We start from the raw sequence: 12,089 nt of genomic DNA, 5'->3' as shown, positions 1-12,089 counted from the left end.
AGGTCTGAGGTTGGTTTCATATGTCTGTGTGCACCAAATCATGCTGTAATATCTGTCATTTGAGGAAGTCTGGAAAAAATTAATTGCTAAATTGTCTGTTTTTAAATGTGCTGCTTTCACTCCCTTCTATACAATCAATTTAAATTCAATAACATTTATTTTGAATAGCCCAAAATCATAAATTAGCCTCAGAGGCCTTATATGCCCTCACATTTAAACAGGAAACACTCCCCCAAAACCCTTTTAACAGGGAGAAAAAAGGGAATAAACCTTAGGGAGCGCCACAGAGGATGATCCCTCTCCCCAGATGAACAGAAGTGCAATAGATGTCATGTGTACAGCACGAACAACATAACAGAGTTACAACACATTCAATGCATATAACATACATTATTCATATAATTAAGTATTTATGATTTACATGCTTTCAGGGAGTATTTGTGCAATTATGACACATTTATAGAGTATACTGAATCTTTAATTTTGCAAATGTGTTTTCAACTATAGAAAACTATAAAAAAAGAAACCAAAAGATCAAACATTGAAGAGTAAATACATTTTCATTTCTTCTCAGAATTGATTGACATGCATGATTATCAGACACAAACCACCAAACGTTTTTATGTGATTTTATTTTTTTAGACGTTGCAGATATTTCATCGCCAAATCACATTAGTGGCAAGCAAAACAAGTAAAGCACTTTAGTTGTTAGATTTAAATATACAGAGACAATCCAATATATATGTTTTGCATTTTGACAGAGGGATGGTGATATATACTGATCAATGCACTGACAGTAAATGGTAAGCAACAGGGGGAAGGTAGAGGCATAAATAATAACATTGTGAGTGCATACAGCCTTGTTTATTTGTTCATCTCCAGGATTCCACTTCCTGGCCCGCGCTTCTTCGCACTGCAGATGTTGCAAAACTGCAACCCAGGAATCTGAAAGAGGGAAAAGAGGCAGGGGTCTCAATATAGAACAGTCTAATGTTTAAAATTCTCAGAAAAAAAATAGGACAATGTCTGGAGAAATATTATCGAGTAAAGCTTAACACCAAATGATACAAATATTGTGAAGCGTTCCGTAAAGAGTGACACAGATTAAAGTCAGGTTTTTTATACATTACACATTTCAAACGGCAGGTGTAGACTCAATGCGTATCAAATAAAAAACCCAACAATTATATATCAAATTCAATAAAAAATAAAATCATATACTAGTAAGATTAAAACATAAATAAAAAAAGGGAATAACATCATCATTTATCAAAAATAGGATAATAATACTGATTCTAAAACAAATGTTATAGCTGTTAATCACACACTTTAAATCTAACTAAAAGCTTCAGAAAAATACGTGTTTTTAGTCACCTTTTAAAAGAAGACACTCTTGTAGCAGACTTCAGATTCTGACTGAAAGCATCTAACTTTATATATATTCTTCTCAAATGATAAAATTTGTCTTGGAGATATATGTGCCTCAGTGAAGTTGCTTACCGTTCCTGAAGATGGTAAACATTCCTTGTGAAACATGTGTCTGCAGTGAAACACAACCACGTTGAAGGGTTTGGCCATATCTGAAACACAGGTGTAAAGCAAGAAACTAGCAATGAATAGCGTTCAAATGCAACACAACAGTAAAATACTTTGTTACAACTACAACGGAAACCCACCTGACGGTAATATTGTAGCATGACACGATTCACAAATGTTCTCCTCTGAAAAGAAAAACCAACACCTGCATGAGTACAGTGTGAAAAGGACTTCATCTCCACTGCTTCCACATGAACCCAAAGAAAGAGCACCCACCGTCGAGCCTGACGCCTCTCATCTGTGTTCGGTGCATCTTCTGCAGCAGCGAGAGGGAGTCGGCCACCAGGATCTTCTTACACCCTTCCCTCAGAAGAATCTTCGAAACGAGAAGAAAGAAAATGTTGATTAATAAGCAAAACAACAAAATAAATAGTAGAACTGAGCAATGAAGCAAAATTCATGAATTAATTCATAAATGTTATTTTTTATTTCCGCTTGTAAAATAACTCAAAGTACTGCTAGAGTAATACATTACTTCCAAATGGAGCTACTGAGGTTATAGGATCCACATAAACTGAAATTAGTTATTCCACAAAGTCATGTCCCCATCAATATAATTGCATCCTGCAAATATTACAGTAAGAATCTTCCATCTCGGAGTTTTACAAAATTAACTACAGTTTTTCATCTGTAGTCCAAATAAGATTAAATCAGTTTAGATTACATTATTTACTTACCTGTAGATTGTAGTCCTGGAGGATTTTTACAAGTGAATCCCTGAGGTTTGGGATTTCCATGCCCTCCTTAATGCGATAGATGAGCAGGATGGGATCCACATGAGTACCAATGTTATTAAGGAGGCCCGTGATGAATGCTGGGGAGACAATAGTATGGGACAAATACATATTATGAAAGTGAGAAATAGACAAAGAAAAATGTTGGGTCAATTGGAGGCTGCATCATACGTGGTTTATCAATAGAGTAAGAGATGAGATCCTCCCAGAGCTCTGCATCGTCCTGCTCTTTGGCAAACTCGATGGCCTTGTCCACGTCCTCCAGCTCCTCCATGATCATCTGCAGAGCTCGTCTGCAGTTCCCCATCCTGCCTGAGAGCCAACATGCTGGATTAGTTTCCTTTTAATCATTTCAAAAAACAGGATCAGGAAAACAGACCTTAACTAACACTTACTGAGCAGGAAGACAGTCTCCTCCACAAAGTTCCTCTGCTGACAAACCTCGAGAGCCTGACAGAAAAGAGAAGACGACATAAATCATGTCTTGTAGCTTCTGGAAACCTGGATGCGCAGTAGGATGACATGTAAGAACGGTACCTTTTCGAGCGGGCAGTGTGTGCTATCTCTCAGGAAAGGCAAGAGATTCGGACGGTCATATTCGGCATACAGGACAATCTGTCTCTCGTGGTATTTTTGGCCTTTGTGGTGATCCCGCTTAAATAGTTTATGGAGATACTGTGGGAGGGGGAAAAGATGAGCCAAATCAGTTGTGGATTACATTTTGATTGTATATAAAAGTGATCTCAACTCACCACGTGCAGAAGCTCGGGCCTGTCTGCTAGTTCCTCCACCACCCGGTCCGTCTATTAGCAGAGAAGAGAAACAGGATCAGCGGGCTGCGAGTTTTAATCACATCCTTAATTAAATACAGAGAGAAGCCAGGAACGCTTACCGAGATCTTGTCCTCATTGTCGAGAAGCATGTCAACAGCTTTCTGTCAATTTAGAGAATATATTACTCAAACATGTGAAGGTGAAAATAATAAAATGTGCACGTTTTTAGTCTGCGACCAGCCTTTTACCTCTTTGTCAAAGTCCATGAGGAGCACGATCTTGTCCTCGATGGAGGAGAAAAGGTTGTGTTTGTGGATCAGCTGGTAGACGTCTTTGTGCCTCAGTCTCAGGTAGATTTCTAAGGCTCTGTCGTACCGCTGGTCGTACGTGTATCTGCAACAGCATCAGGGATCAACAGGTTACTTTATAACATTTTATTTTGTCATTTTTTATTCATTGAAAGCATTACTCCGTCAACCCTGCAGGCACCTCTGTGACTACATCTTTGCAGACAAATATTGTGCAGATACACAGAATGCCATTTAAAACTCCAATCTAAATCTTGGAATTTAACAAATACCAAATAATTGACACTGAATTCCATATGCATAAGATCGTTTTTTGCTTTTAACCATTTTGTCATATTAAAAAACAGCAACTTGTGTTTATATATTTCCTCTAATATGTATTAAATTGGTAGATTAATGCACACGTAAAGTCCATTTACAGTTCAGCCAACGTGGTGAGCAGCGTTCTGTTGGTGGGGTCCCTCTTCAGGTGATCGCTGACCGTCTGGACGATGGCCATGTTGTTATAAAGCTCTCCAGGCCATTCCCGGATCAGTGTGGCGAAACCCTTCGTGCACAGCAAAGGAGGAGGGACAAACCATTAGGCTGACGATCAACCAGTGGATTAACTGGACAGGACGTTCAGACTAGTCAAGGACAAAGTACCTCGTAGTCAGTTTTGAGGAATTCATGCAAGATCATTTCGTAGATGGCCGGTCTGAGACGCAGATCCCCTCTGGGTAAATACTGACTGATGGCCTGAAAACATGCATCACATGTTATAATCAATTCATGAACAACATCACTTCAGTAATTAAATCATATTAAGGAGCAGAAATTCTTACTTTCAACTGTCCGATGGTCTTGAACCGGTATACTTCATTTTCCCATAGTTCCATGTTTTTCCCAAGAACCTTTTGACACTTCCTGAATAAGAAGCACATGAATCATTGTGATGAAACAAGAACATTCTGGCTTGTGACTTTGTTAGCAGTGTAAATTAATAAGGAATGTTATACATGACATCTTCTGAACATCATATTGAGTGTCTTACAAAAAACTCTCATGGTGAAATTTTATATATGCATTCAAATTCATCTTCTGTGTTTAGTGCACCATTCTGTGGTGCGATTTGTCCCAGATTTGGCTTTCTGCACACACACCATTGCACCTCTTGGATAAAAGCACTTTTTACATTTCTAAATACAAGACTAAGGATTATTTGAACCTTGAATGTAATTGTCAACATTGCAAATTCATTGGTTGTTGTTTGTTTTAAGTCTGTTGTTTGTGCTTTTATGTGAAACTTTCATGCTTTCATCTTGGTCTCTTGTAAAAGAGATTTGACATTTTATTAGGAATATCCTGAAAAAAATAAAGGTTACATAAAATAAATGTAAATAAACATACAGTAAATAAACTATATAGTCTTTGTGCATTCTTCACCCTGTAAATTTGGAAAGTTGATAAATATAACTAAATCAAGGCCCACTTAATAGTTAAAGTGAATATATTGTAAGTGAACCTTGAGTTAAGATTCCTTTGTTGAATTTGCATTGCACATGTATTCAAATCTCATTTTATCTGTTCAGTAATCGTGGTAATTGTAGTGAATATAATGTTGGATTGTGCCTCAGGGTGTTCCCTCTTTCTACAATAACCGATAAAGCCATTCTGCTTATCACTTAAAATATAAAGTTTCCGTAATAAGGCCCCTGGAGATGTAATAAAGCTGACTGTCTCCCTGCAGACGTTAAACCTACCTCGCAGCACTGTCGTAGTCTCCTTTCTCCACTAAGTGATTGATGTAAGCCATCCCGATTTTCTGAACGTCGTGTCTCTTGATGTTTTTGAAGCTGATCTCTGCAGCCATCAGCGCCTCCTGTCGCAGTAACGGGACACACAGTCAAACTAAATAATTGTAGACCGTAACCTTTTGCAACATTCATAAAATTTAACCATGCAGACCTCATATTTCTTCTTTTCAAGCAGCCAATCGATATGGTCATCCTGGTCTCGCTCCTTGGCCACGACGATGTCTTTGGGACTGATGATGTAGAAGAGCGACTCGCCCTCAGAATGCTCTGTGAATGGAAATACATTTATTCCTCTGCGTATTGCGCATTAGAGCTGACATTTGATGGCCGAGGCATAATGAAATCAGGGCGCAGTAAAAGGCCGCGTGACATTTCTCTGAGGGCTGTCTTTATAGTCTCACCGAGGCGGTAGTCTCTGCACTCGTTGTCTTGGAAGTTGCGCACGGTCAGCGCGTCTGAAGAGATCTCCTCGCAGCTCTCAGGGAGAGGCTGGATGATGTCGAGGCGAGGCCGCGCACGAAACTCCTCATCCTGCACACACACAATGAGTAAAAACACCATAATGGCCTCTTTAATATATATATATATATATATATATATGATGTAAAAGAAGTATAATCACCATTTGATCAGAGTCCTCCTTCACGAAGTACAAGGTGACGAGCTGATCCGCCAGCGGGGCCAGACCACTGAGGAAGAACTCGGTCTCAAATGCCGAAACTGGTTAAAAAAAAAAGACACCAAAATAGCCATAAGGACAATATGATAGACACTATTTTAAAGTGCATTTAATTCATCTGTAAATTGGGAATGGCAACATTATGATATTCTCTGCATTTGTTGCTGCATCTTCAACACAGATCCCTGCATGCATCTCACGTCAGGCAGATAAAGTGTCTGGCATCCGGGTTGAATCACACTTTTATCCAGTGTTGTAGTATAAAACCATCTAAACTGAGACCAAGTCATGACCTAGACCAGAGTGCATCAAGACCGACACTAAGACTAGATCGAGGCGAGTCCCACACGGCATGACGATCAAATATGGAATATGCAAAACACATAGGAACTCCTCAAATTAATCTGAAAGATCTGCATTTCATAGAAAAGAAATGAAGATTCCTCCTCACTCGCCTCTTTTATTGCCAATAATAGTGAATATATGTGCATGCATAAGTATATTATGAGAAAAATTGATTGATAAAATAATCAAAAAGCATTGCAGAGGTGAATTTTATGTTCGAGAATTTCCTTTTTATGATCAAATCAAACCAATCGCACAAACTTAACCCTCTTTATTTAACACGGCTCTTCCAAGTTTTGTGATTTTGTTGCATTTAAAAACAGAAAGTTTTACATCCAATCACAGTAATTATATACTGTGATTCTAAAATAAATCAGACTTCAAAGAGGTGGCCATGAAACCGATGTGGAGAATTTACAACACCGATTTTTATGCTAGTTAATTTTAAACACCATCCTATTTTTTCTCTTGCTTGATGTTGTGAATCACACTCTAGCCTTTGTGTAGAAAAGTGCTCTATAAATAAAGTTTACTATCATATAGTTCATTATAAAGTCTGTTTTATACCTATTTCCACATAGCGGCTGGGCAGGTCTCTCATTTCAGTTGGATTTCTCTCTTTCACGACACAAATCTGAGGAGATATGAGAAGATTACAGAAAGTCAGAAACTGGACTAGCTCTTGTCAGTAATGAGTTGCAACAGAAAAGCAGCCGACCTTGATGGAAGTGCCCCAGCCGACAATGAGAGTGCAGTTGTCCTTCCAACACAGGCTGCAGGGGTACATGTCGGGCCTCAGACTCACGTTATCCCGCAGCACGTTTGTGATCCGCTGCTTTGTACCGATGTCATAGATTTTAACTCCCTAAAAAGACATGACAAAAAGAAAAAAAATCATTTCACACATTCAGTAATACACTTTCAAATGAGGCGTGTGACCAATCACTCACCACATTGTTGGCCCAGGCTATGAGGTTAGCTCTCCACTGGATATTAGTGATGGAGCCCTCGCCTTCATGTAGAACAGACGTCTTCCAGCGATTCAACCAGTTTCTTTCATACAGGAGCAGCTGAGGGCGACAACAGGAGGACATTTAATGCCAAGCGGGTTTGCAGTTCTGCAGCCCGGCCTACAGAGGGCAGCAGATGAACATTACACAGGAGCAGCCAGTCAGGAGCTGCATCTGATAAAAGAGTGAAACATCCTTCAAGATAATAACTTAAAACTGCATGCAACTTTCTAATTCAGCCTGCAAATGACGACGTAAAAGAAAAGTCCCTATATGAAGATCTTGATTCCACTTCAGAGCATTTAGGCACAAGGACAATGAAGACGGATTGCTCATTAGTCTCCATCTAAGTGAGAAAGCTTCACATTAGCTTCACATTCAGCGGTGGAGGAAGTCATTTCACAGAGTCACATGGTCGACGTAATTGACAAGTAGAAGATGGTGTCATGAAGAAAAGTGTTGGACGCATTACAAGCATGATTTCATACATCTTCATTCCTCCAATCCTAATGATGAGCGATACTTATGGATACACACCGTTTATTGTGTCCAAGTATTTAAACACAAATGTATGTTTGCTGTCTCACAGAGGTGTGGAAGCTCAGCGAGTGTTTGACCACAATGCAATGTGGTATCAAGGCGGCCGCTGGACTACTTCAAGTGCAGTTTAAAGCTCAGGCCTTGTATTGTACAAGCTGTCGAGGACAAAGCCTGTCATTCACATTCCCCCTGCATTGTTACTGTCCTTAGTATATAAACCGCTAAATGTGCATAATATTACCAAGGATGCCAGGACAAGGTTGTATAGGCTCTTTAATTCAGCAGTTGGGCTGTGTTAATAAACAGTTTGCTCTACAAAGAGATGATATGACAAAAGAACTGTGGAGACAAAATTGAATTTCCTTTGACAGGATGTGGCTCCCGCCGAGGCTTATTGATTTTCATCACAGCCACATTGTGGAGGCCTTCACAACTTGGAACTGAGAGGAATCAGCGGCGATTGAAAGAAAATGGCAAAGTAACACTAACAATGGGGTTTCATGAAAAAAAATAAAAGTTGTTTTTCCTCACCCCTGTTGTATAAATGTCAGTATACTTTATTTATGGGTGGTTTTGGAATGGCGCTACATCCCCACGGCTTACGGTTGCGAGTAGTCATTGGCATGTGGTAATAGGTAGGTGGTTTTACTTCCAAAAAAACAAAATGACAAATCTAAATGGCCAAGATAGTTTTCACCTTCCGCACCTTCCAGAGACGACTTTTTAGGATGGAGATCCCTGAACGCGCCCGGAAATCCTGAGACTATGTACCCTCTCGATAATGACATCTACTCGCCGTGCTTGTGAAGCATTGCCTTTCAAACGCTGTTGAGCGAACAGCACTTTGTGAAAATGGGCAGCTCTCCCGAGAGCACTCCAGCAAACAGACAGAAAACTAAGAGCCTTTCACAGCAGACAAAGGCCTGTGCGTCGCCGTCAGCCGAGCCAAAGTGAGAAGGTTCGCGGGTTTCGGTTTCGCCCCGGACACAATCAGGATGAATTATTGTGGCAGGAAATAGCGAAAACTGTACATAATGACTGCACGGAAAAGAATACTACTCAAACCTACCTTGTTGCCCCCAGTGACAAACTGTTTGTAGTTTGATCGGCTGAACTGAGGATGTAACGCCACCACCTGCAAAACAATACATGTGTGACAGATTATGGAGTGTCAAAAAATGTATTTTTCCGTTACGTTATATGCAGGTAATGCTCTAGCAACAGATGCATACTAAAGGCATTTAAAGGAGTCCTCACAAAACAACATTTGTTTATCACCCTGTGTTACCTTAAATCTTATTTTTCTTGCATCCACAGTGACAGAGATTAAAAGGTCTTGATGATTTCAAGTAAATTGGGGGCTGCATAAAACAGAATGACTTCTAAAACACATGCATCTACTATTTGAATATGTGTGGAGGTGTGCTACTCATCTGTCCGAGTCCCAAGTGTTTTATATTGTAAGGTTTTAGCAAAGGTGTCTGCGATTGTGAAGCAGTGAGCATAAGACTGGAAAAATGAGACTTGGATTAGTTGTGTGAGAGTTTGTGACCTGATGTTGTGATAAAGTTACTAAGCACGGCCATCACTCACTTCCATTCATCAAGACATTTCTCAGTTTTTTTTATTCTTCATTCAGCAAAGAGGCATTTGAGGAAAACAACGTTTTCTTAAAGAGTTCAAGGTAAAACGGGTGAGTACTTGATGTACAGATGGTTATTTTGTGGGTGAAGAATTCCTTTTAAGTTCTCAGAAAATGTAACAACAACTTACTTTGATGGGACAGTCAAAGTTCTCGTGGAATCCCTCTCTTGTATAGAGACCGAACACTTGAACCTGAAACAGAGATGAGACGGGAGAACGGAAAGCAAAGGTGAATAACTCAAAATTTCTCCCTTTAATTGCTGCCTCTGCAACTATCTGAGGCCAGTGGGGGGAATTGTGGTCAGAAAAGACTTTGATTGGCTCTCTACTTCTCCGCTGGGTCACCAATTAGTGGACGAGTTGATTCTGTGAACCCCGCAGGGTTTAGAAACCCGACCACAGCCTCAGTTGGCTACAACAAACCCTAATGTACCATTAGAGTACACGACACCCAGTCTCTCTTCATCTGAGGCCTTTTTTTTTTTCAAAGTAGAGAAATAATATAAAACTCTGATGCAATCTCCTTTTCCGAACCGCACCAGCGATTAAGGATTAAGTTAGATTTTCAAAGGATTAACAGCCAACTGAATTGGTTGAGGGCGAACAATTGCTGTAGCATTGATTTTAATTGTGTGCTCCACTTTTTTTGTGCGACAAGATCTTGTTTTTGCCACCAGAGTGCGAGAAGTAAGGGGAGGGTGATATCAGAGAGCATATCTTGACTGTGAAATCCATGAAGGATGGTGGTAATGATGAGAAGAGACAAGATAACAGCAAGGTGGAGAACATGGAGAGGGTATCCATAGACGGCTGATGGCTGACTGACAGCTCAATGGAGTGCGATCCTTTTCCTCTACTAGTCAAAATAGGCACAAGCTTTTTATAAATTCATGCGTCATGAAAAAAATATGAGCATATATGGTAAAGATAAAACTTCAGGTTAATGCTCTGACTGTGGGGGTAAAAATAGACTACCAAACACCTCAAGTTCCACATCATTAGCATCAAGTTTAACCCTGATAAGAAGAGTTTTATATGAATCTTAGGGGGAATTATGAAAGATAAAAAACATAGATTTGTATATATTATTTTGTGTTGCTGCAGGCCCAAGGATCAGTAACCAGCGGCGATGAGCAGAGAGATCTCACCTTCCCATCCTCGGAGCAGATGCCCACATGCTCTCCACTTTCATCCAGACTGATCTGGTTGATCTTCACTGAACTCTGCGGAGACACAATATCATGGCATCTTTTTTTAGAGGCGGGTGTGAATATCTTTGTGGCTGGCCAAATGTTGCTGGCTGACATTTTATCCCATTAAGTGAAATGCCAGAAAGAGGCAAAAAAATTTGACTATGGATGCACAGTCCCATATGTGTCAATGCATAAAGCGTGGCATTAATAGTGTGAAGGTTAGGGGGTCCAAATTCACTGCTGCTGCTTTTAAAGTTTACACATTCATGACACTATAGGGCTCTTTAGATAAAAGGATCATTCTAAATGGCATAAATTATAGCAAATGTTACTTAAAAACCATCCCTGAAGAGTTGACTGTGCAGACTAAAGGAGATAAAGTGTGTTGCTTTATTTCTCCAGTGCATTAGGTTCACCTGGGTGTTTAGTCCTTGATTAGATCCTTTTCTGTTTCTCAGTGAATTCTGAATGCTTAATTTTGAAACTATGTCACAAATCCATCAGCCTGAACTCAGCTGCGTCTTTTCTGTTCAGTGAAACGGCGTCCTTGTTCCTCTCCTTGACTGATAACTGGCCAGTCAGTTCCTCAGGTGAGTAGCACTTGAATCAATGTGCTCAGCAGGGACACAACAGTCAAATTAGCCATGATTACTGACTGTTTTTTACTTGCAATGAAGTTATTGTTCAGCCAATCCCTCCAGATCAAGGGAGAAGTCTGTGGGTAAAGTTAAATAGTGGGCCGAGATCACAGCTGGTTATAAATCCAATATGGCGCTTGATGAAAAGTCACAGGCTCACAAAAGTGATTACAATTCATCTTGAGGACTCAAATATTAACCAAATTGAATGGCAATCTATGAAATAATTATTAGGGCATTTAACAAAAAAAATGTCAACCTGCTGGTGGCACTAGAAGAAAAGTCAGGAAATTACCAAAGTAATTAGCATTTTTAGTGTTAATACTATTAATTAATATTAGTAATATATCATATAATTAGTATTCGTCTTGAGCATTGCTAAAAAGATAATCACATGTACCAGAAGGTTTATTGCATTTCATAACTATATTCTTAAGGATTTGAATGTACTCACAATTTCAAACTTCTGAGTCACATTTCCTTGGATGTCCAGCAGGAAGACTTTTCCAAAATGGGTCCCAAGTGCAAGAAACTGAAAAGGGACAAATGCAATGTGAATCAAACCAAATTAGAAAGAGGACACATAAAAAATATTCAAGAAAAAAAAAAAAAATCTTGTGATGAAGGCTGTGGCAGGATAAAAAAGAAGAAAAACATGAGCAGCGTGGGGATTGGGTGGGCTTGGAGGCAAAACTGTGAAATTGCAGAGGGTGGGAAAGCCCTATTTATTAAAGCATACAGTGTGAAATGGCCTTTTTTTCTCCTCCCAAATTAAAATGCTTAAGCATAATAAATGCGCTGTACATCTGACTTCTTCCCGGGCAAGCCAATCA

At 39.6% G+C, this 12,089-nt stretch overlaps 1 protein-coding gene across 1 annotated transcript in view; it reads right to left on the bottom strand.

The window, feature by feature from the left end:
* Positions 1-633: 633 nt before the first annotated feature.
* Positions 634-12,089, bottom strand: part of vps41 (VPS41 subunit of HOPS complex) — a 16,905-nt gene continuing 5,449 nt past the window's right edge. The window contains exons 4-28 of the mRNA XM_079234517.1: positions 11,711-11,788; positions 10,574-10,648; positions 9,555-9,617; positions 8,851-8,916; positions 7,182-7,301; positions 6,950-7,096; positions 6,799-6,865; positions 5,830-5,927; positions 5,609-5,738; positions 5,359-5,474; positions 5,154-5,272; positions 4,236-4,317; positions 4,057-4,149; positions 3,831-3,958; positions 3,352-3,496; positions 3,223-3,264; positions 3,083-3,133; positions 2,868-3,005; positions 2,726-2,780; positions 2,502-2,642; positions 2,274-2,410; positions 1,813-1,912; positions 1,677-1,721; positions 1,501-1,580; positions 634-945 (exon numbers count right to left, since the gene is read on the bottom strand). Of these exons, the coding sequence (XP_079090643.1) occupies positions 865-945; positions 1,501-1,580; positions 1,677-1,721; positions 1,813-1,912; positions 2,274-2,410; positions 2,502-2,642; positions 2,726-2,780; positions 2,868-3,005; positions 3,083-3,133; positions 3,223-3,264; positions 3,352-3,496; positions 3,831-3,958; positions 4,057-4,149; positions 4,236-4,317; positions 5,154-5,272; positions 5,359-5,474; positions 5,609-5,738; positions 5,830-5,927; positions 6,799-6,865; positions 6,950-7,096; positions 7,182-7,301; positions 8,851-8,916; positions 9,555-9,617; positions 10,574-10,648; positions 11,711-11,788 (2,397 nt within the window). The 3' untranslated portion in view covers positions 634-864. The remainder of the gene's footprint in view (positions 946-1,500; positions 1,581-1,676; positions 1,722-1,812; positions 1,913-2,273; positions 2,411-2,501; positions 2,643-2,725; positions 2,781-2,867; positions 3,006-3,082; positions 3,134-3,222; positions 3,265-3,351; positions 3,497-3,830; positions 3,959-4,056; positions 4,150-4,235; positions 4,318-5,153; positions 5,273-5,358; positions 5,475-5,608; positions 5,739-5,829; positions 5,928-6,798; positions 6,866-6,949; positions 7,097-7,181; positions 7,302-8,850; positions 8,917-9,554; positions 9,618-10,573; positions 10,649-11,710; positions 11,789-12,089) is intronic.

Source organism: Taurulus bubalis (assembly GCF_910589615.1).
Source record: "Taurulus bubalis genome assembly, chromosome: 18".
Lineage (NCBI taxonomy): Eukaryota > Metazoa > Chordata > Actinopteri > Perciformes > Cottidae > Taurulus > Taurulus bubalis.
This window is presented reverse-complemented; position numbering and strand designations above follow the sequence as displayed.